Source organism: Sesamum indicum, linkage group LG9 (assembly GCF_026168435.1).
Source record: "Sesamum indicum cultivar Baizhima isolate 11 linkage group LG9, ASM2616843v1, whole genome shotgun sequence".
NCBI classification, from domain to species: domain Eukaryota; kingdom Viridiplantae; phylum Streptophyta; class Magnoliopsida; order Lamiales; family Pedaliaceae; genus Sesamum; species Sesamum indicum.
The window spans coordinates 17,389,836-17,412,840 of NC_142665.1; the positions used below are offsets into that span (position 1 = coordinate 17,389,836).

General features: G+C 34.7%; 2 protein-coding genes and 1 pseudogene across 7 annotated transcripts; 1 reads left to right on the plus strand and 2 right to left on the minus strand.

Annotated features, from left to right (window-relative positions):
* Positions 1-1,241: 1,241 nt before the first annotated feature.
* On the minus strand, positions 1,242-5,183 carry LOC105178242 (U-box domain-containing protein kinase family protein). Its single transcript, XM_011101675.3, has 8 exons — positions 4,832-5,183; positions 4,616-4,728; positions 4,368-4,495; positions 3,851-4,253; positions 3,017-3,157; positions 2,396-2,935; positions 1,664-2,314; positions 1,242-1,583 (listed from the first exon to the last, which is right to left on the minus strand). Exons 1-8 carry the CDS (start codon positions 4,995-4,997, stop codon positions 1,395-1,397), a joined length of 2,331 nt encoding a protein of 776 aa, XP_011099977.1. The 5' UTR covers positions 4,998-5,183; the 3' UTR covers positions 1,242-1,394.
* Positions 5,184-11,771: 6,588 nt separating this feature from the next.
* On the minus strand, positions 11,772-21,685 carry LOC105178241 (transcription initiation factor TFIID subunit). Of its 6 annotated transcripts, none has more exons than XR_002288338.2 (10): positions 21,445-21,684; positions 20,150-20,271; positions 20,009-20,060; positions 18,342-18,672; positions 17,813-17,919; positions 15,358-16,148; positions 14,588-14,732; positions 13,830-14,212; positions 13,528-13,698; positions 11,772-13,165 (listed from the first exon to the last, which is right to left on the minus strand). XR_002288338.2 is itself a non-coding variant. In XM_020699052.2 (8 exons), exons 3-8 carry the CDS (start codon positions 18,622-18,624, stop codon positions 13,578-13,580), a joined length of 1,830 nt encoding a protein of 609 aa, XP_020554711.1. In that variant the 5' UTR covers positions 18,625-18,672; positions 20,150-20,271; positions 21,445-21,684; the 3' UTR covers positions 13,443-13,577. The 6 variants fall into 6 exon arrangements, 1 of the variants encoding a protein (XP_020554711.1); XR_002288339.2 differs by having other exon boundaries at positions 20,142-20,271; XR_002288336.2 differs by lacking the exon at positions 20,009-20,060.
* On the plus strand, positions 12,036-13,350 carry LOC148786956 (UDP-glycosyltransferase 91D2-like; annotated as a pseudogene).
* Positions 21,686-23,005: the final 1,320 nt, after the last annotated feature.

Sequence of the window (23,005 nt, forward strand, 5' to 3'; positions counted from 1 at the left end):
CTATTCTCTCAAATTTACCCATTGAAAAGACTGATTTAGCTGCTAGTCAAAATCTACAAAGTCCTTAGTAGAAATCCCAAGGTTTTCATAGACTCAATAATAACTAAATTTGGACTGATATAACTCAAGAAAATCACAATTTACCAAGACTAATAGGAGTAGAATATTTACCCACTTCTTTTTCTTTTCTTTTTTTTCGTCTTATTTTAATTAAGATTCTGGAGCTTCTATATATATATATATATATATACATTTAAATATCTATATATATGTGTATGTAAGTAGGTATAGATGTATATGTATATAGTCGAATGTTATATATTATAGAAACATATTGATAAGGATGATTTCTTTTGTTGTGTAGCAAATATTCAAACGTCTACGATAATTTGTCCTGTCTTTTAATTATCTCATTGACCACAGATATTATATAATTCATCACAGTATATAATATTCTTGTGCTAATAAATGATAATTATGTATTAATATTTAAGGATATTATAATTTTTATGTTTTGTTTTTTTGGTATGTTTTTTTAAGTTTTTTTTATTTTTGATATTTTTTCACTATTTTTTTTATTTCTCTCTCTTTTTATAATCTCCACGTTGCCCACGCTTCTCAAGTCCACTAAGTTTACCTTCTTATAACTTCCTTATTTTTTTTATTTTTAACATTTTTAATTTCTTTAATTAAAACTAAAATCCAAATTAAAAAGAAATATTAGTTTATAAATTTTTTATTTAATTATGATCACCTAATTAAGTGTGCCACACGCACTAGTTGAAAATGAACTGAAAAGAGTGTTTTGAAAATAGCATTTTCTTTTACAGTTTTTGGTTTTGAACTATTTAAAAGCAACTCCCTATCAACTTCTGCAGCTCATTAGTAAAATTGTAAATATTAATATGTTTTTCCGACACTCAAATTTCAATATTTTTTCACTTATCACTTTACTTTCAAAACACTTCCAATTTTTACTACTTTTTAACTTATAAGTTTTGTTTACAACTTATTCCCATCACAAAATAGGAATTATTGCAAAACACCCCTAAGGCATAGAGCTTTTGCTTAAGAGGGATACACCTTCAAGGAAAATTTTTGACCGGATTAAGTTTGTTGCACTTAAACGTGATTGGTCATTTTTTCTGAACTGTACATCAATCACACGACAAGTGTATTACACTTGACATATATTTGGTCCAGATTCAATCGAGTCGGGTCCAGATTAGAATTTCCCCATATAGAGTCAATAGGCAATTCATTTTCTACAATACATCTAAACTATTACAATATCAAAACACTATGCTGACTTGACCATGGAGGAAGTTTTAGCAAAGTACAATGCTCATCACTTAGAACTGGAAGGATCAGCGATGTATAATATCAAGTCCCTCTTAAGCTGATCTTTTGTTTTGCCAATCTTGGATTAGAGACCTCAGATTGTGATTTGGGATAAGGAGCTTGTGCTTCAGCCTTAAGTTAGTCATCGGTGATGTATCATGTCCCGTCTTAAGCCACTCGTCTATGGCTTTCAATTCGTACGAGTATCCATCTGAAGCAAGATGTGGATTCTGCATCACGTCCTGCAAATGAAGGCAGTAACAGTAAGGAAATAGCATGACACTTATGTTGAAAATGACAAGATTTATGGCTAGATAGTGACCTGATAGATAGGACAGAGGAACGCGCTTGGAACGTTGCTCAAGTCGTCAACATAGATAGACATTTCAATGGGCGCAGGAAATTCACAATTGGTGACTAACTCGTCTGCCCTTTGCTTCACATTGTTGACTTCACTTGTCGGCATTGCTGCAATGGACTCATCAAAACACCTAACTGCAATGCTGTAAAGTTCCATGGCTAAAACCATTGGCCATCTCCCAGCGGAATGGTCTAATTCATCAACCGCTGTAGCAGTGTCCATTGCTGCAGTCCAGTTCTTGCCTGTCAGAAGCTGCAGTACTAAGTTCCCGAAGGCCTGGATATCTGATTTGATATCAGATGAGGAAGCAGCCATCAGGCTGTTGATTCTTGCCACATTATTCCGATCAAGGAGAATGTTGGAAGGCTTCAAGTTTCCGTGGATGATTGGCATAGGCTTGACCTTGTGAAGGAATCCAAGAGCAGAGCTTATTTCAGCTGCAATACGTATCCGAGCATGCCAACTTAGACTTCTAGAGCTTGTTTCAGTTGAATGTAATGCATCATTCAGGCTGCCGTTGTGCATGTACTCATATACAATGCAGTTGAGCTCGGAGCAGAACCCTATCATAGCAAGTAGATTAGGATGCCTCACTTGGCTAAGAAGTTTCACCTACAATAGCAAAGCTTATTCAGTCAGCTTTAGTTTTCATCTACGGACAAATTCTTCAAAATTTACATGTTAACATATTACCATGGTTGTGAAACCTTCCTTGGACCATGTATGTTCTGAACTATACGTTTTAATTGCAACTGTTATATGATTGATTCGACCCCTATATACGTTCGTCAAACGACCAACAGATTTCAACCTCAAACGTTGCGAGAAGTCCTCAGTGGCCGCTTTAATTTCAGCAGCACTGAACTCTCTGTAATCAGAACCAAAACCATACGATTTTGATACTTTCGCTATGGCATCCTTTTCCTTACAGAACTCGATTCTGCGCTGTAAAACATCCCTATTCTTTCTCAGCTCCTCGATTTCTTGAACCATCTCGGCCCTTGTTCTCACTGCCTTCTCCAGCTGAACCTCTGCACGGGCTTTAGCAGACGTCGATAGCTGAAGTTTCTGTGAGAGTTCCTTCTGGAGTTCAAGAATCGAGTTCAGCTTACTTCTTTTCTCCTCAACTTCACTACCAAGTTCATTAAGCTCTCTCTTTCTGCTGTCTAATTCTTTGTTTAGATCAATGTTTTTCACAACCTCCTCGTTTATAGAGGCTTCAAGCTCCTCCGCCTACGCAAAACGGAAATACTTATTTATTTTTACTTTCACAAGTCATTCTAGTACTTAGGACAGTTGGAAGCAAAAATTTACCTTGGAATTGCATATGCTAATGGCCCATTCGGCTTTTTCGCGCTGTTTCTTGGCGGCATGCGCTTGCTGTTTTTTCAACTGGATAGTATGCTGAGCAGTTTGTATTCTGCGTTTAAGAAACTGAATTCTTTCTGCAGCATCCTGAGCAGCATTTGGTTAAAGCAAAAGCAGTCTTCTTGTCAACATAACATGAGGAAAACAGGATTCTTCTCAAATCCACACAATGTTTGGACACGGAGAAGTAGATTGTGGAAACCGCAAGAAAGAAAATGAATCATGAAGTTGCCAAATTACGAATTTACTTTTGGTGTAAACAGCTGAAAAAATGTAACGTTAAGTCGGACTCCACATTAAAGAAACCATAATATGGATTTACCATGGACAAGGATAAGACATAGCATGTAAAGGGTGTTTGGGTGAGCTTACAATCTCTTCAAAAACACAATCTTATAAGATGTTCAAGAGCTCATAAGACGTGGTAAAAATCTTTAACAAATCCCTTCAATTGTTTTTTGTGCTAATTACAAAACTGTCATTAGTAACATCTTACAAGCTTCACTATCTTATTCGAAGGCTCCGAAAACATATTTCTAATAGCAGATCTAACATCTTAACATCTAATCATAAGTTTGTAAAATGTTTTAAATAAATTTAGCTAAACACCCTCTTAATACTACCTACCAAAAAGAAGAGCCAAAAGAAGTGAAATCTTGACGAAGAAAACTTGATGAAAACAAGAAAAGCAAAATGGACCTTTTTGAACACAAAATGAAGCATATGCTCTAATTTAACTGTGTCTAGTAAAAAAGTCAGAAAGAACCTTAAAAGTCTTACCATATTTTCAGGCATATACAGCTCCGTGGGCCTTTCCTTGAAGATCCCAGTGTCCAAATCAATCTTTCCTTCTTCCGCTTCATGTATAGACAGCAATTCATTTGCATACTGCTCAATCTCTTGACTCCATTTCTCCCATTGATGAGCTGAATCATTGATTCCTGATGAAGAAGGTGAACTGTTATTGGCTGCATTTTCCAAGCACGTCTTTCCAAACCATGTTTTTATGCTGTGATTCTTTCTAAGCTTGGCAACCATCATCCCTCTATCGTCCTCTATGAACCCTTGTTCGTTTTCCTCTCTTAGGAATACTAATCTTCCCCCACATATCACAAACAGGTTGCAGAAATCTGGTTTCTGTCGAAGAACGTAAAACGTTCCACTTATCACAGTTCTTGATTTCCTAATTAAACACAAACTCAGGAGGAATTACACATAGTTAATAAAGACTACCAAACGGACGGTGCCTGAGAAATACATCTGTGCTAACAAGGGGAAAACGCAATGATTTTCATACCATGACGACAGCTTCATGAATGCCAATGACATGACTAGTTTGGTTATCCGAAGACTTGATATTACCTCCACAATCTGCTTATGTAAAGGCTGATCGTTGTTCTCGAGTTTGATCACTTCTGCCTTAACCTATGAAGGAAAAAATGACAGTCCAGTTGAGAATTAGTCCTGACAATCGATGCAATAATCCGTTCCAACAACCTGTCTGAAACTCAAAATACTAAATATATAAACTAGATCATTTCCAACCCTGCCACAAAAGGCTATGTACTGTGAGAGGATCTTGTCACTCTTAGCTTCCTCAGACTTCTCAAGAACCATTAGCTTCTCCTCACTCACGGAGCTCGAAGGAAGTCTGCCGACTGCGTTCAACAACACACGGATTTATCGTATATTTTCAATCTGATCAAGAACAATATGAAGAGTATGAATGAATTAAAGCGTGATTTTGTGGAAAAAGCTTACGAGGTGTGTAAACATAGTCTTTGCATATGGTATTTGCTGCATGGAGAATGACTATGCTGATCCCATGATTAGACCACTTTCTTAGTGTCCATTGCAAGGTGGAAAAACCATCTCCCCAGTCTGTCCCAATGGCTACATACACTTTCTCTGTCGGAATATTCTCCATCTCCTCCTCAAATTACCACTCAGACAAACAAACTACAAGGAACATATGTTTCTACAATTTCTAGTCCCATGTTGGAAGAAAAACAAGAAACCCTCAAAAGCAACTGCTTGGTTTTTGAATTTTGTGCTCAAGAAGGGAATTTCCAAGATCCAAACGTTGATTAACACAAGGGTTATGGAGAGTTTATTAATTTGTGTATTATAAGCTGGCAAAAGTAGGACAAAAACTTGGACTTTTATTCCCATGCCTTTGGCATGATGCTAAAGGTAAATGGGCCCTCTTTCTTTGTCTCTCTCTTTTTTTTTTTTTTAAATACGGTGAACACATAATTACATTATTAGCATTAAATTACGTAATACATTAATTTAATCAATAAATTCATATTACTCGTTATAAATAAATTGACATTAAATTCAATAAATAGTCATATTTAATGGAACTCGAAATCATGATATTAAACTTCTTGTCTTAACCATTGTTGATTAAAACAGGCCTCGTCTTGATTACTGTGAATATTTGCCTTAATTGTTAGATTTGAAAGGTTTGACATTTTCTTGGTGTCTTGAGATAACAAGAGCCACTAACATGTAGTAGTTAATTAATTGGGATTAGATTTAAGTATATGTTCATACATTAATTGTGATGATCTAACGTAGACTTCTTAAAGCGTATATCCCAGCATATACTCCCGAAAACAAATATCATAACCATAATTTTGAATTTTTTTAACATAAACAAAGGATTAGTCCGTTAACTTACAAAAATTAGTATTTTTATCTTCATCCACTTTTTTGTCTATAATTTAACGGTGCAGACCACGTGGCTATTAAGTATTTTTTGTTGGAGAGAAAATTGGCGTGTTCTCCAGCTTTGGGCCACTTTTTTGGAAAAAATATAACTATATTTGAGGAAGAAAAACAAATCTCAAAGAAAATCAAAATAAAAAAGAAAAGAAAGGGGGTTTATTTATTCTCTCACAAAAATTGAATATCATCCTTTCCATATTTCTGTAAGTTGAAGCAGAGTAAAAGCAATACAAAGATAATGTCTTCTACAAGCAGATCAAGTAAGTTGGAAAAATGATCAATTTTTTCTTCCAGCCAAAAAAATTTAACAGCCGTGTGTTGGGCACGTGACCTACACCATTAAATTATAGTCGGAAAATAAATAACGATAAAAATGCTACTTTTTATAAATTATAAAATTAAAGATGCTAATTCTACGATAAATGGTAATACAAATAAACAAATCTAACTTCTAGGATCAAAATTCTATTTCCCCCTTACTTAAAAGTAAGTAAAGGTTAGGTAGTCAAAGAATTCTATGTGATCCATCAGAGCAGTTGAGAACAAACATGTGTACATGTCAAGTGACGTGTGATTAATATTGTATTGTGTAAGAATTGTTTGAGGGTTGGTTCCATTAGTTTGTCTTTACCAATAACTTAATAGACTTTAACTAATTACATTGCAGATTGTTGTCATAGTGCTTTTGGTGAACATCGTTTGATGATGTTGCCATCTAGCTAGCTAGCTGCACGTCATGGGGACACACATTCTAGCCTCTGGCTAGTGTCCTTACGTTGATGTCTGTTGAAATCTAATAGGATATCTATTGGGTAAATTAATTAGGAAAATATGAGATTTATTTCAATTATAAATACATTTATATAAAATTAGACGCACGATGTGTGATGCACGTGTACAAATATATTTTCAGAGGTAAATAGACTTATTACTTATAGTTAGTCATAAAAATATTAAGTTCATAATATTATTTATGTTTCTGTTATTGAAACATTAGTATCGTATAATTATATTTTTCAAATAAATTGATAATAATTGCTTTAATTGATAAGAAAGCTATTTATTTCTATTATTTGTAATTTAATTTTTAAATTTAGTTGGTACAATTAAATAGAAGATATTCCCCAAAATTAAAATTTCGTATTTCGTGTTCACTAATGATTATATTTCATTATTTTGTATCAAACTCATTAATTTGAAAATAAAAATAATAATATTAAAAAATTCCATAGTAAAACAAAAATAATTAGTCAAAACTCCTTAATTTTTTCTTCATCCTACCATGTAGTTATTATTTAGCTCAGAAAATTAACCATACAAACAACATGATTTAGGCCTACTTTTGGGTCAAGTTTCGGAGAATTCTGGGACAATTAAAATTTTAGCAGTTTTACGCATTTTTATTAGAGCAATTTATTTATCATTCATCCTAACATGTAGTGCTTATTTAGGCCTATTTTTGGATCAAATTTTATGGAATTCTGAAACAGTCCAAAATTTTAGCAATTTTCTGTAATTTTATTAAGCAAGTTTATTAATTTCATCCTACCATGTAGTTCTTATTTGGTTTAGAGAATTTACCATACAAACGTTAAGGTTTAGGCCTTGGGTTGTTTTTACAAGAAATCTCATTAATAAACAATTAACAATACACCCCAATAAGGATACGAATGTTTTCTCAAAATAGGAATAAACACTCAAGAGATTCTCACTATTTTATATTCAATCATAAGTTGCACTTATTATTATTATCAAAATGATACGTCCATTATATTATAGCAAAAGAATTACAATCTAAAAGTAATTATTTAATATTAATATTAAAATAAAAATCAATTAGTCGAAAGACAAGTGATTTAAAATTATAAACAACACTTTAAATTTAATAAAATTGAGGGATGTTAACATCCCTAAATATTAGTTTTGTCTCAAATTGATCGTTCTGACCATATTATAATTGAGGATAAAATGATTGGTTTAGTGTTTTTTTTTTCTTTTTTTTGCACCACTTCAGTTCCTAAGTTTGTAAGTTGTCAACTTGAAGTTAGTGTCATTTCAGACAAGGGAAGTTAGATTCATAGACTGATGATTTGTTCACATTTAAAAACTCAAATTTGTATATATGTACAATAAAAAAGTCCAATTAAATCGGGTTCGGTCAAAAAAAAATAAATCATACAATAATTGATCACTCTTCTTAAATTGTACACCAATCATATGACAAATATATCACATTTATCATATAAGTATTTCATATTTGACCAAATTCAATTTAAGTTAGAATTTTCTTGTGCACAACACTCCTCGTTATATATTGTGATTAGGATAATTCCTTGGAATATATCTTTTAAGGGCAAAATAGTCACTTCATATTATGCTCTTTTTCATTAACGGATTCTGTTATATTTTTATTTTTGGATTATTTATTTTCTTGTTGAGAAGTTGAAAATTAATATATTTTAACAATAATGAGTAAAACTTTGTAGTATGATTGCAAATATATATTGTGTAAAATATTAGTAGGGAAAAGTATTATTTTAGTCCACTAAGTATGCCTAATTTTAATTTTAGTTCGATAATTATGTCTATTTTTGTGTAGGTCCAGTAACTTATGAAATTGCTTACTTTTAGTCCTCTGACAGAGTTTCGAACAATTTTACCCATATGAGTGCATATAGGGGTAAAATTGTTCGAAACTCTGCTAGACGACTAAAAATAAGTAATTTCGTAAGTTACTGAATCTACACAAAAATGGACATGATTGTCAGACTAAAATTAAAATTAGGCATTACTTAACGGACTAAAATAATACTTTTTCCATATTAGTATGATATAATATTGATATAGTTATGTGCTCACTAATATATATATATATATATATATATGCAATGGAAGTATAAAAATACAAAAGATACCTTCATAAGGGTAGAAAAGTTTCTCGCAATAGGAATAAATGCTCAAGAGTTTTTCACTATTATACATTTAACCATATGTTGCACTCATTAATATTAGTTTACCTTTAGTATATTATGATAAAAATAAAAAATAGTACAATCTCAAAACAAATTTTTACTATTCATATTAAATATATTAGCACCCTTTTCAATTAGTTCTTTGTTACGATTTTTTGCAAAAATTACATCCCATAATATGAAAATATTTTCAATGTTAGTCCTCACGTGCATTTTCATCCAATAATTAATGAAAAATGATAACTTAATATTGAGAAAGTTTTTAACTTATGGGATGCAATGTGATACAATTGTAACAAATGGGACTAAAGTGGAAAAGGCTCCAATATTAATGAAAAATATATGGAAAATGCTAACATACCATTGAAAAAGTTTTCGACTTATGGAATGCAATGTGATAAAATCATAATAAATAGAACTAATTGAAAGGCTCCAACAACTAATGAGAACTCTACCGAAATGCTAATGACTCTATTAGTTATTGGACTAAAAATGCATATGAGGACTAAAATTGAGAAAACTTTTAACTTACTGGATGCAATACGAGAAAATCGTAACAAATAGGGCTAAATTGAAAAAGGCCACAATATATGGGACCAAAAATATAATTTTTTTAAAAGTAATTTAGTTAGAAGTTTCCCATTTTAAATCTTTTAAAAGTATTTCTGATTTAATAAGATTGATAATTTTTATTTGAAATTTCATGATATTTATATATATATATATATATATATATTTAGTTTTGAAGTTTATATTAGTATTTTATGTATTATTCTAATCCTATTAATTTTAAATTTTACTGTGCCTAATAAATTAATGTTTTTAATATTAATATTTAAAATTAATTTCTAACAAATTAATCAGGTAGAAATATGATTTGTCTATTTTTTTTTTTTAGTTGGATATACTTTACCATTAATGTCCAAGTAGTTTAGAGGCATTAGGACTTAGGACTCTTAAATAGTCTTTCTTTTTATAAAATTTTATTCTCTAGAACTAATTTTTATTTATTATTTAAAAATTATTTAAGGATATAAACGTCTTTTCACCATGGAAACAAACACATGAGAGATCTTACTTTTATATATAGTATAGATAAACAAAAATTATTATTATTTTAAATTTTATTTCGCCTAACAAGTAACGTATTTATCCAATAAAAATTTTGGACATAGATCACATTTCCCTCTCAGAGAAGGAGGTGAACGGGGGGAGAGAATAAACGCATCGTGTTCTAAGATTGAAGACTTCATAGTTGACGACCAACGATGACGAATATCATAACAAGAGCAAACTATTGACCCTAGAATAGGAGTCGGATCTGCCTCGCTTTAGGCAAATGTGACAAAATAATAGGATCCTCAAACGGGTTTCAAATCTTGGTGTTTTGGTCTGGGATTCGATCTGAATTGAATCCTTTTAATATTCTTTTATATATACTTTGTATATACTTATATAAAATATTATTTTTTAAAAAATTTAAACTAGGTTTATCAATCCAACTTAGTAACCCACTGGATCTTAAGTTTAGGAATTTCGTAGCGAGTCAAGTGGATTTTGACAAATTCGTCTCAAATCCGACTCATTGCACAAAGAGAGACGAGCGAACTTATGAGAGAGGGGAGAAATGAGAGTAGGGATTTCTTAGAAAGAGCAAAGATTTGATGGTTTATGTGTGAGCATGGATTTTTTTTTTTTTTCTTTTCGGGTAACTGTAAATTTTATTAATTAATTAAAAAAGGCGATACAAAGTACAACAAACATACATCGTCAATCTTCAATGCCAAGCAATACTCCATAGTCTATATAAACCAGACAGTTGAATGGATGGAGGTTACTCATCACTATCAATACACAAACTAACTTACTTTATTAGAGTATCCACCACTTGTTCTGGTGACTGTTGAAAACGTCTCATGTTCCTAGCCCTCCAGATGTGTTACACCAAAGAAGCTAAAACAACTCGAAAAGCTGCATGGACTAGATGTTTGCCTCGCCACTTTGTGGCCCACTGTATTCCTTGTTGCCAGTCCCTATGAGGCCAACAGAATTCCACCTTGCTCTTGAGAATTACAACACATCTTGTAAAAAACGAGTACTAAAAAATTAAATGACCATGGCTTTTTAGCTCATTGAGATCACAAAGAACACAAACTCGAATACCGTGTTGTCACCATGGCTATATTGGAGCATGAATTCCTGATTTTGGAGGTCCAGCCGCACAAGTTCGACAAGTGGCTCAGCCGAAAGACCATACTAGTTCGATAAAGTGGCTCACCTAAAAAGTCAGATTGGTTCGACCAGAGGAATACATCGGCCTTAGCATCAAGCCAAGCCATTGGTGGTGGGTGGGTGCAGCGTGCCAACTGAACAGCCGGGTATATGTGGGCTTAAGCTTTGAATCCACTGTATTGAGGATTTACTCACAAGGTTTTTCAAACTTAAGATTTGCTCATTTTAGCTTAATTGGGACGTATGAGCAGACAACAAACTCTTGCTATACAAGAGACAACGTTTCATACATCTAATGGAATTTAAACTCATAACCTCCTCTAAAATTATGAAATATCAATTTCGTCAATTGAGATAAGTCTCATTGACATATCATAGGACTTATTTGTAAGTAAAGAGAACATTATTCAAAATTGAGAAAATACCCAGCTCAATGTTGATTAGGAAATGAGGCCTTAAATCACCTTTACTTTGTGTGATAAAATTAAATGATATAGATCAATGACCGATAAAATTTAAAATAGGTAATAACATAGTTTTATAATATTTTGTTTATTTTATTGAATCAAGTTTAGATTATCTTATTGTTTTTTCATTGACAAATCATTCACTTGGGATAAAATTATAATATACCAAAATTATTCTCATAATGAGACAAAATGATTTTTAAAAAATTGGGATTTTTTTTATTAACTTTTTTATATATTTTTATTAAGACTTTCTTTAAAAAAAAATTACAAAAACAAACGAAAAAAGCCATCAAAAGACGAAAGGATTTTCGTTTTCCTCGACCACTGTAATCTCAAATAAGGACACGAGGACAAAAGAGACAGATCAAACCTAAAAAAGAGGACAAAATCGTCAGCCCAAATTATAAACTTGAAACTTGGGGCAGGAGGTGGGTTTGCAATCAAAATTCAACTTCAAAATTGAAGTAAACAAAATATTGGGTAGGATAGTGTGGGATATCCGACCCAATTAGCAAAGGGAGATGAGGCCTGAGTTTTGAGTCTCCCTGAATTTACACTATTCACCAAATGACTCACATCCTTCCATTTTTCAACCTCTCCAAATTCATAGCTTTGAAACGTTTCCACCGTAAGGAACATTGAACACTTACCTTCATTTCCGCCCCAAGGAAGAACTTCCTCCGCATTTGGTTTCTACCACAGCTTTGTTGAAAATCCCACTGCCAGAGCTTCAAGGGCTCCCCAATAATGCAGAAGCCACCATCGATATCCCAACTGAGGATGCCATCACGAAGCATTCAAGAAGGCATATTATGGGTTGGAATATGAGCTAACTCTATTCCTGGAGAACTCTAATGGTGATATCATCATATATGATTGGTCTGTCTGCTCATTTGTTGCCCACGGTTACAACTAGGCTTGGAATTTTGCTCTTCTTTTCCATCTTTGGTGCATGGTTCCCACTTCCCGCTTTCCTTGGAAACACAGAGGCTTTGATCAATGGTCTAGAAGGTTGGACTAGACCGGAGGATCACATGGCTCCACCAGAAAGGGTAACTTTTGAGACTAAGGTGCTTACAGACACTGAGGCCAACTGGATTATTGACACAGCCAAAAAGAACACGTCAGGGTTTTTAAATGAATACTGGATCTGATGCCATAATTACATGAGACTGAAATGGGTTCAGCCTCTATGGTTGAAGCTGCTAGAAGAGCTTCACCAGATAGTGGTGATGCCACTTGGAGTAACGCCTCTGCATGTGGATCACAACTCCAGCTATAGTGCAAATGAAGCATGGGCTTCTGTCAAAGATTGGCTTTGCAGCGAAAACAAAGAGTCTCAGGTGTAAGTTACATTAGGAAGTGGAGTGGTTTTGAGCAGCGACCAAGTGAACTAGCTCATGGGCTCGAACTTTATGGTTTACCTTTTGTCTGAGCACTCAGAAACCCAGCTGGGTCGATTAAGGAGGACAAGATTGAGCGGCCGAATGGAGTTAAAGAGAGAATCAAGGGGGGAGGAGTTGTACGGAGGAATAGGGCAACTTGGATAAACATACTTGGCCATGGTTCATTAGGTGCTTTCTTGAGTAACAGTGGATGGAGTGCCCTCTTATGCTGTTGCCAGTTCAGGGAGACCAATGGTTAAAATGCTGGAGTTATGGCAGGAAAGCAGGTAGGCATCGAAGTACCTGAAAATGAGCAAGATGGATCATACACAAGCAAACTCTGAGAATGTGAATGGTCAAAGCAGAGGGCCAGAAATTTAGAAACACAGCTAAAACATCAAGAGCAGTGTTTGGGAAAAGAACTACATGGCCAATATGTCGAAATTTCATTTAGTATCTGGAAAATCATGAAGACGGGCAGGTCATGACGGGGAAAATTTGTCCAAAGACATTAGTAACATTATTTTTCTTTGTTGCATCAGTCAGGTCCAAACCATGGCTCAAGGAAATAGTTTCTGAGTGAAGGCAGGAAAACATAATAAAATCAGATACAATGCAAAATAGAAATTCAACAACTCGATACAGAATGTAACCAGAAGGGGTACCTATGTAATTCACATTGGAAGATACTCTAGAGATGAGGATTTAAGATATACTACTTTTGAGGAGAAAGTAGCTTATTTTCCTCCGAATCATGCTTCATGGAAGAATCTCCACCCATCAGCTCCTGAAAACCTTCAACCTTCACAGGTGGAGCCCTTGCCATTGTCATGTTCCTACATGGAAAACAATAAACTCAGGAATCCAGTAGCAAATGTTCATTCTTATCTCAATAGAATTGCCTTACACTGTGGTACCCAAATGACATGAAAATAAGGATCAAATCTGGATTAAAATAGTTACTCACGGTGATTGGACTTGTGGAATTTGAAGAGAAGTCATCGGCCTAAATGCATTGCTGTTGGCTTGAGCATGTAGAGATGATATTGCAGCCAGTTGTTGTTGCCGCAACTGTTGCAACTGGGGGTGTCTGGAAGTCATTGTTGGGAAAGAATTTGCATCCATTGGAAAGTCAGATGGATTCTCCATCTTCACTTGCACCAGAGGTCTGTCCTTGTCCATATTCATATTCATATTCATATTCATGTTCATGTTCATGCTCATGCCAGGACGAGGTGCTGCTGCCTGCTGTTGCCTCCTTCTCATCCTCTCCCACTGCTGCTGCTGCTGAAATGCCAGATACTGAGGATTATTCATTTGCTGCATCTGTGGACTCATTTGCCTTAGGACCTGTGAAATGAAGAGAGTAAATTAATAAATATGTAAATATCAAAAATTATATCAGAAACTCAAAGCTGAAAGTGGCGACTGCTATGCCGCCAGAAAGTGTAAAGTTTTAGGCTACTTTCACTCAGCCTGATTAGTTAATGTCAATAATCATTCGGTGCATGTGAGAATTCATAGTGGTACTTGTCTCCAGTGTATTCTACAATTATCATTGTTGGCTTGGAGTTTTCAGTGAGATGGAGAGCAAACAGGAGTCTTACTTAATAAACAGAGGATCAGTGAGAAATATATCTACAATGGTAGAGGGATGAAAGCTTCAAGAGAACTCCAAATTACATAGAGCAACTGTCGAGCAAGAAAATGGAGAAGTGCATATACCTGCTGTGACTGCTGAACGGAAGGTTGCTGCTGTGACTGCAATTGTGACTGCAGCTGTGCCTGGATACCCAGCACCTGCTGCTGATTTTGCTGTACCACATTTTTACTATTATCCTTCATCAGCTCAGCCAGGGCCCCTAGGTTACTGGGAATAAAGGTGAAACATGTTGGATAATTGTGGATAATAGAGGTTAATACCAACAACAGTAATGTAACAACTTGACATTGATAATCATTAAAACCTACAAGGCCTGTGGCAGAGAGCCACAAAAGACATGTAACAGCCATTTATAGAAAGGCATGTCATCTCAACTCACTGAAAAATCTCAAGAAACAATAATCCATCTAGTTGAAGAGTTAAAACATATAGATTTCGCTGGCATTGTAGGAAACAGATAGTGGATATATTTCAATATAATAAGCCAGATGTGTCTATCAATAATAAATATGTAAATAGTTTAAACATGTAAATTAAATATGTGTAGCAATTATATTGTCTTGATTTCAACATGTTGAGAACATAGCATTTACACTTCATATGTTATTATATTTTCAAATCCTGGTCCAACCTTTTACAGCCTGCAACATTCCTGGCTTATAGTGGCACATGTTTGCACGAACACATCAATTTCAAGATATTATCATATAGGTCAGATATTCAAAATTATGTGACATCAATCACATCATATGCTCCTTAAGAGTTGTTTTCACAACGAGCAATGGCAAACATATCATAAATTGTCAAGTATGCAAAAGAGTACATCACTGACCTATATCCTGCAGTTTGAAGGAACATCTTGAGTAATTCGGTGGCTGAACACTGCTTTCTATAACTATCAGCAAGGAGCTTTAAGATGCGCCCTAATTTACTGATATGACAACTTAAAAACTGTGCCAGAACTTCTAAAGATGAATCTGAAGAAGATTCAAATCCCACATTGGTTAGCAACCGCGCTACCACCTTATGCGACATCTGTAATGCTTGTTCCTGACCAAGAAGTTTCCTGCTCCCTTGATATCCATTCTTTCCACGAGTTTGATGTCCTTGTTCCATGTTTAAATATTCAGGCCTGATACCAAGCCTCTCAATCATAATAGGGCTCATCACCGGGCTCTTCGGCATGATCTGAGGCAAGTTGTCCAGAACCCCATTGAACTGCACTTTCTGATTGTTCTCTAATCTGCTTGTTTTTGAGACTGCACTATCAGGAACACAATTTAAAGTAAACATTGTTTCCGGGAAAAGAGGTGTATCATCAAGCGCAGTACTTTCACCCATTACTGAGTTTGATTGCAAGTTTGATGCATTGTCCTTGAAAGCTATTCTTCTTCGTTTGTGATTCTCAAGCACTCTAAGATAAGTGGACATCTGTTCAGGTGTTCGTTTTTCTGATTCTCTATCCCCAAACATCAATCTGTAAGATTTACTTGCCCTATATTTCTCAAAGAACTGACTATACCATGTTTCAGGCATTGCTTCCAGCTTAAATCTTTGGGAACCAGCATCAACTTCTGATTCACTAAATCTTGAACCAACACCAATAGATGTTTTAGAAAGCCCCTGTACAATGTGACAATAATGTTAACAGCCATCAATTGAATGAAGCAAATTATAAAAGACATTTTCGTATGAGCAGGTTAGAGATGAACAAGATGCCAATAACTTCATAAATTAAATGTTCATGGTGATATATATGCTCCTTAGATGGGTTAGAGGGGAAAGCACGTCCACAATTGCACTTCAGTGGAAAGCAAGTTCATTTGGTTCATAACATACTGTGAAAGGAAAACAGGGATACACCAAACACGAAAAGATAGTGGGCTTCTGATATAAAACTGAGGAATCGTATTAAAACTGGAGTCATGCACAAAATGAAAATGCAGAATTACAGGAATTGAGCATACTAATTGGACATTTCAAACTCAAAAAAGAATATACGAGTACAATTTTCTTGAAATAGATAAAAAGTGGAGTAGTATTACTCTTTCTACTAATTTTAGATAGAAAGAGTCAACAGTAATCATTGAGTTCACATATTGGGTAGCACTTCATTCTCCTGATCACAAGATGACAAAGAATACAGGAGTGAACATGGCCCAGGCGTACACATGTATGAACAAAAACCTCCAGTCATCTGAATTTAGGATTGGCAGGGGATTGCATATGTTTGGCAATACTTTTAGCAAATACTCTTTCGATGTCAAAAGTTCTTAATGTTAATTGAGGTGAACTCTCCAACTGCTTAGACCAAAAACGGGACACACACAAAATTTTCTTATAAAGAAGATGATAAGACATCATTAACTAAATAACCAGGGTGAACCAGAAAATCTTGCAGATGACCTGTGTGTTTAAAGAAGAGGAACATGGATACCACTCTTAAAGAGTACTCACGGGGTGCTGAAATTTTAGGATAGAAGTAAATAAAATTGAGGACACACACATATGCGACCAAATATGCATTTACAGACACAGATGGACATATAATCATTGGCTTCAAGCAACAACCAAGGACAACAAATGTCTGACAAAAAATAAAAAAGAATGAATGGCTAAGTGATTAGGCAAGCATTTCAGCTACAATAATGAGATCAGGGAAAAACAACTATGGATGTACATGTTTTTCCTCTTGATGATACAAACACAAAAAACACCCAAACTTATTACATTAAGATGAACATCCCAAAGAGAAAGGTTGGACGATAACAATTTGAAGCACTGTAAGAATTGAATATAATAAATTGTGAAGGCACACAAACATAAAACGCTGCATACAAGTTAACGAATGAATTAACTAGTTATTAGGTAAAAGGAAAAATAAAAACTCATTCATATGTATCTAGCAGAAGTTTTCTATTAAATCTACCTACAATACTTCACTCATTTTGTTCTGGTATACAAAATAACGACATTGGACACAATGGAGAAGGGTTCGGCCACAAGTGAGAACATGGTTTATCAAAACTTCAGGTTGTTTTTGCTTGTTCCGTTTCTAAGAAACGGATGGACTTTCTTGCTTTTAAGATGTTGAGAGATAAAGCAGTAGGTCTGTTAACCAACAGTAGCTTCTTTGGTTCCTTCAGTTTCTTCTTCTCTTCATTTCTCTTGTCCTTCTCTGAGTAGCACAGAGATTCAGAATGCCGCCTTAACTGATAAATATATGGGATCTACCATCTTAATCACATATAATCTGCGGCATCTATTAAGAACAAAATTTTACAAACCTTTGATGAGGTCGTGCTTGGAGCAGCCAAGAGAGGTTGGCGTTGCTCTCCATCTTGTGCACCATTTTCCAAAGTGAAATACACATCATCTCCATGCAATTCCAAATCTGGATCCATTTTTAAATTATATAACAGACAAAAAGAAAAGAAAAGAATTTCAGATATCATTATACGCTGAAGTACTAAATTGTGGAGAGTTCAGGCGTATAAAGAACATTATAAAGAATAAACTAGATAAAAATTTCCCTAAAATTCAAAATTTGGACCCAAAAACAGAACGAAAATTTGGGTGGCCAACTGAAATTTCGACACGAAATCACAGCGACCAGAAAGGATAACTCAATAAAGCAGAACAATTGAAAACCTGCGTTGATCCACGAAATGAAGTCTTCTAATCCAAATTTAACAGCAAAAACTTGTCTGAAAACTCGAATTTCCTCTTTCTTTCCGGAATTGCAATTTCCAATGGAAGCTAATTCACAGTTCAAATTGCCTTAAAAACACCGGAAAACCAGAAAAGGATACTTACAATTAGGATTGAGCTGAGAGATGGGTGCGGATGAAGCGGATTGGATAAAGAGCGAAGCGGAGGCCTTATCGAAGAGGAGAGCACGTGCGCGGAGCTGGAGGTGGATCTGAGGCTTAGTCTTGGAGTCATCAGCTCGCATAAAGGCTTCCCAGGCGGCTGGGGAGGAGAGGAAGGGAATGAAGGTGGAGTAAAGAGCGTCACCGAGCCACGACCGCCACACGCCGTGGCTCTCCAGCTTCCGCGCCAGCTCGTAGCCCCGCCCGTCATCCCCCAACAGCGCCATCTCCGGGTGTGTAAAAATTTCTGTCAAGTCTAATGCTGTTCACTTAAACTGCATCCATCGAGGAGCAGACCAGCCACGCAGCAGCAAATCACCAGGCAAAGGAAGCAGAATCAAGTTCAAAATCAAAAAGCATATTAGACTTTGCTTTGGAATACTTTAAGATGCCAATACACAATCCTAGCATAAACAAAAACACGCATCTAGACGTGCACTGCTAAGAGAATCAACACTGGAAACTATAATTGAATGGACCAGATGGTAAGCTTTCTGTCTCTTAACACCAACTGTTGCAAGATACTGAACATAATAGAGCAGATTGGCGGGAAATACAAAAACCCAAATAGATTGAATCATATGTAAGCTGGTTCCGGATAATTTTGAGCTTCAAATAAAAGAATGGTGGAGTAGAGTTGCCCTTTCTATTGTAGAGGTTCAAGAACATATTGAGCTAATGCCACAAAGATATCAATTATCATCCACTCGGCTAATTGAAGCATTTATGAAGCTCATGATCACATAATCACTTCAAAGCACAACCAACTTTTTCAATAAAATCTGATACAGTATCAATATTCATCAAATTCTTAACTCAATTTTTAATAAATATGCAGGCTTTCAAAAAGACCAAAACTGAAACAGTTCCCATCAGAAGTGGCCCACTTAATGTGAAGAAATCATGATGGAAGACCAAAATCCTGATGTGTTTGTGCTAAAATGATTGTGAAATCACCTATTTGGATAAGAAAGCATGTAAAATCGAATTCAAACATAAATCACTTTGTTTTGTTGTATGTCTGAGCTCCAGATAAACTAAAGCGAGAAAGCTAAAACTTTGGCTATCCAAACGTAGTGGACAGGTCAATACTTCATCAATCCAATTCAACTAAGGCATGTTTAGTACATTTCACTTATCCTCCATATAGGGTCTAAATGAAACTGAGTAATGCAACTGAATAAATAGAATACTGCAACTCATCAGCAACCTACACGAGTCCATACCACATATTATATAACACCAACGCAACTTTATATACGCATCAGTTTTCTAGGTAAACGAGGATGATAGATAACCATTTATTACTTTCTGAGAGAATAATTCTTCCTCTTGAAGGAAGCAAGCAATTCTGACTATTCCACTTTAGACTTAGCCAAATAATAACTGATCCTGAATTTGTTAAGACATTTTTTCACCGTAGAACTATTTGAAGAAAAAGAAATTGGATTTGGCTTCCGTTTATTGAAGTAGACAGAAACACAATAATTATTAGCAATAACCAAAAACACTAACAAAAACAACAGAGATCAATGTTATCCAAAGAGTCAAAATGCAGCAAGTTTTATGCGTATAGGTATGCTGTCCAGAACAAGACTGTACTTTCCTTACATATTGGATTTGGCTGGAAGAGCTACAAGACAGACATAAACACCAAAATTACCTAGTACAATTGCAAAATTATGATCAGCAGAAAATGACAATAAAGTAAGTTATCATGAACAGTTTGAGAGAAGGAACATACAGACAAACCTTCAATGGTCATTGCCATTTCTGCAACTATGTATGAGGATTTTGTTTGAAGAGAGAAATTCAATAGTTTGGAGATTGCTGTCGGACGAACTTTCCAGTTAATTTGACTGAGATCACTACAACTTTTGGGAAAAAACAAAAGGAAGAACATTAGAAGGAGATCTAAACTAGGATAAGAAGAGATTTCATAAAACTCAACCTCATTTTTCTATTCAGATTTTTCTTTTCCAGTCAGATGAGGCTTTCGTACTTTTGCAACACATTACGAGAACAATTAAAAGTTTCATTGCAACCTATAATTTGATTTTCATATTTTTCATTCCCAAAAAGTGTGCTTGTCCATTACGAAAGAGAAGTCTAAAAGGGGGCAAAAAATTTTAATAGCACATAACAAAAGTCCTAGGAGATTTTTATTGCTCAAGTCACAAAGGCATACCACTTAGATAGCAAACATAAACCACACAATGACAAAAAAATGGACATGGAAAACAACTATTGTCTTTCAGATCATATTTCTTTTAGTTGGAAAGAAAACAAAAATTCAAATGATGGCCTGTTTTCTTGAAGACAGAATAATTTTCAGTTAATCAAAGTCAAATTTCTGCAACAAGTTTAAAGAGTGACTTGAAAGTTGAACTAGCACAGAACTTGAAATTTTTAATTCCACTTTTATATCAAATAACCAGTTAAGGGAAAAAAGATTAATTCAAGGAGAACATAAAAATAGCCCAAGTCTTAACCTTAAAAACTGAGTGTGAAACAAAATTGCCAAGGTGAACAGTTCAGTAACAGAAAAAACCAAGGATAATCCCAAATATTCACTAGCTAATGAACTAGCTTAGATTAAGTCGCTAAACCCCATTTCGATAATCTTTTAATTCAAGTTAAACTCAATGACTCAACTGAAACGCATGCACCCTTTGAAAAACCGTGATTCTTCTTTCTCCAGAAGAAAAAGAAATTCGACAATGGAAACTAGAAACAATTCCAAGATCCTGTTTCCCAGAATGAAATTGTGAAATTCTGCTGAATTTAAAACAGAAATAGAAAAGAAATACAATAAAGAAGAAATCTAAAAACGAAAGCTTTTCACGGTAAAACCCCCAATAAATGCTCCAGAACCCACAGAATTGCGAAAGAGCCGAACAAAGAAATGCTCGAAAAACAAAACCCGAGAAGCAGAACCAATTTGCACAAGTTCTTAGCTTCTAAAAGCCAATTGGCATAACCCCAAAACTCGTATGAAAAAAATAAGAAAACAACTAAACAAGTTGAGAAAATTCGAAGCATCTTACCAATGACAACACGAATCTTCTGCTGAGAAAATTCGAGCTTCTTGCTTGGCCGACACAACAGCAAGCGCCTTCGTCGTTGCCGCTGGTAGATGGAGGTGCTTGCAAGCGTTGGTTTGGTGCTAGCGTTTTAGGAGTTAGATTTGGGGAAAAAGAATTTGGTGATTGTCGTTTGAATTGGGAGATGAGAGAAGAGTGAGAAAGAATGAGATTGAGAAAGAAAGAGAGATAAAAGATGTATCATTACATATGGTTTCATTTTTTACTTATTTTGATGTATTATGTAAAAATAGAGAGAAAGATATATTCTATGAACATAGGGAGAAAAACAAACATAAATAAAAATACCATCATTTATTATTATTTAAAATAAAATATATGCTATTCATGAATAATTATAATATATAGTCAATTTTGAGTATAAAATTAAGAAAATATTGAATATTAAATTAAATATATAAAAAATTTAAAAATAAATATATATAAAATAAAAAAATAGAAAAAGTTCGCAAGCTATAAACAGAGAGCATTGAGCTCGAGCTTGAAAAATTCAAGCTCAAAATCGAGCCGCGAGCTGGCGGACTCATCTATCACCCCTAACCTAAACGGGCAATTCGATATTCATTTTTTAAAAAAACACCAAAAAAGCACTGTAAATTAAATTCATATAAAAAAAAATCACAAAATATATTTTATTAAAAAATCCATGGAATTCACTTTTCTTTTAAGTTGTATTCCGATGGCAGGATTTCCTTTAAAATAAATGCTTTAGCTTTATTTGGATAATTTTAAATTTTAATAATTTCAAAATTTTTAATTTTAATTTTGATTTTTTTATTGAATATCAATAAATTTGAATTTTTTTCAAACAAAGTTATTAAAATTATTTTTTAAAAATTCTTCTTGGAATCCAATTTTATCAAACCAAACACCAATTTCAAAAAATACAATCTTTAACTTTGCAATTTGCACTCTCACTTTGAAGGGGTCGTTTACTTTTACATCTATGAGAAATGGTTGTGATGTGGCCTCATATAGGTGGCCCAAAAACAAGCTGACTTCTTAGTCCAATAAGCTAGTCCAGAAGGCCTAACACGAACAAACGCTCCTCATTAACAGCAGAAAAGGGCTTAAGGCCGAAAGAGCATATACATCCCAGAAGCCCAAGATCTAACGTCAGCCAGCTAGGTGTCTGCCCCATTGGAGGACTGCCATCGGACCAGGTCATTGCAAGAAGGCACAAGGGGATGGACCCCTAGGGTTGTGGACTCCTCATCCCGCTAAAATCTCTTAATTAGGAAAAACTCCCGCTAGGCTCATTGACCGGTAAGATAAGGGTAACGGGGAGGACTTATCTGTTGCTAATCGCCTCCCTAAATCTACTCGGATGCCATCTCCCCTCCCCTCGGTCGGGGACCTCTTCTATAAATACAGGTTCAGTCTCCCTAGATAGGGGACGACTCTTCTAAGCTCTCATAAGAAATTCTTGTCATATTTCTTTACTACTATGACCTTTTCATCATACCGTGTTCTTTTTCTCTATTTATTATCTTATTTTACTCAA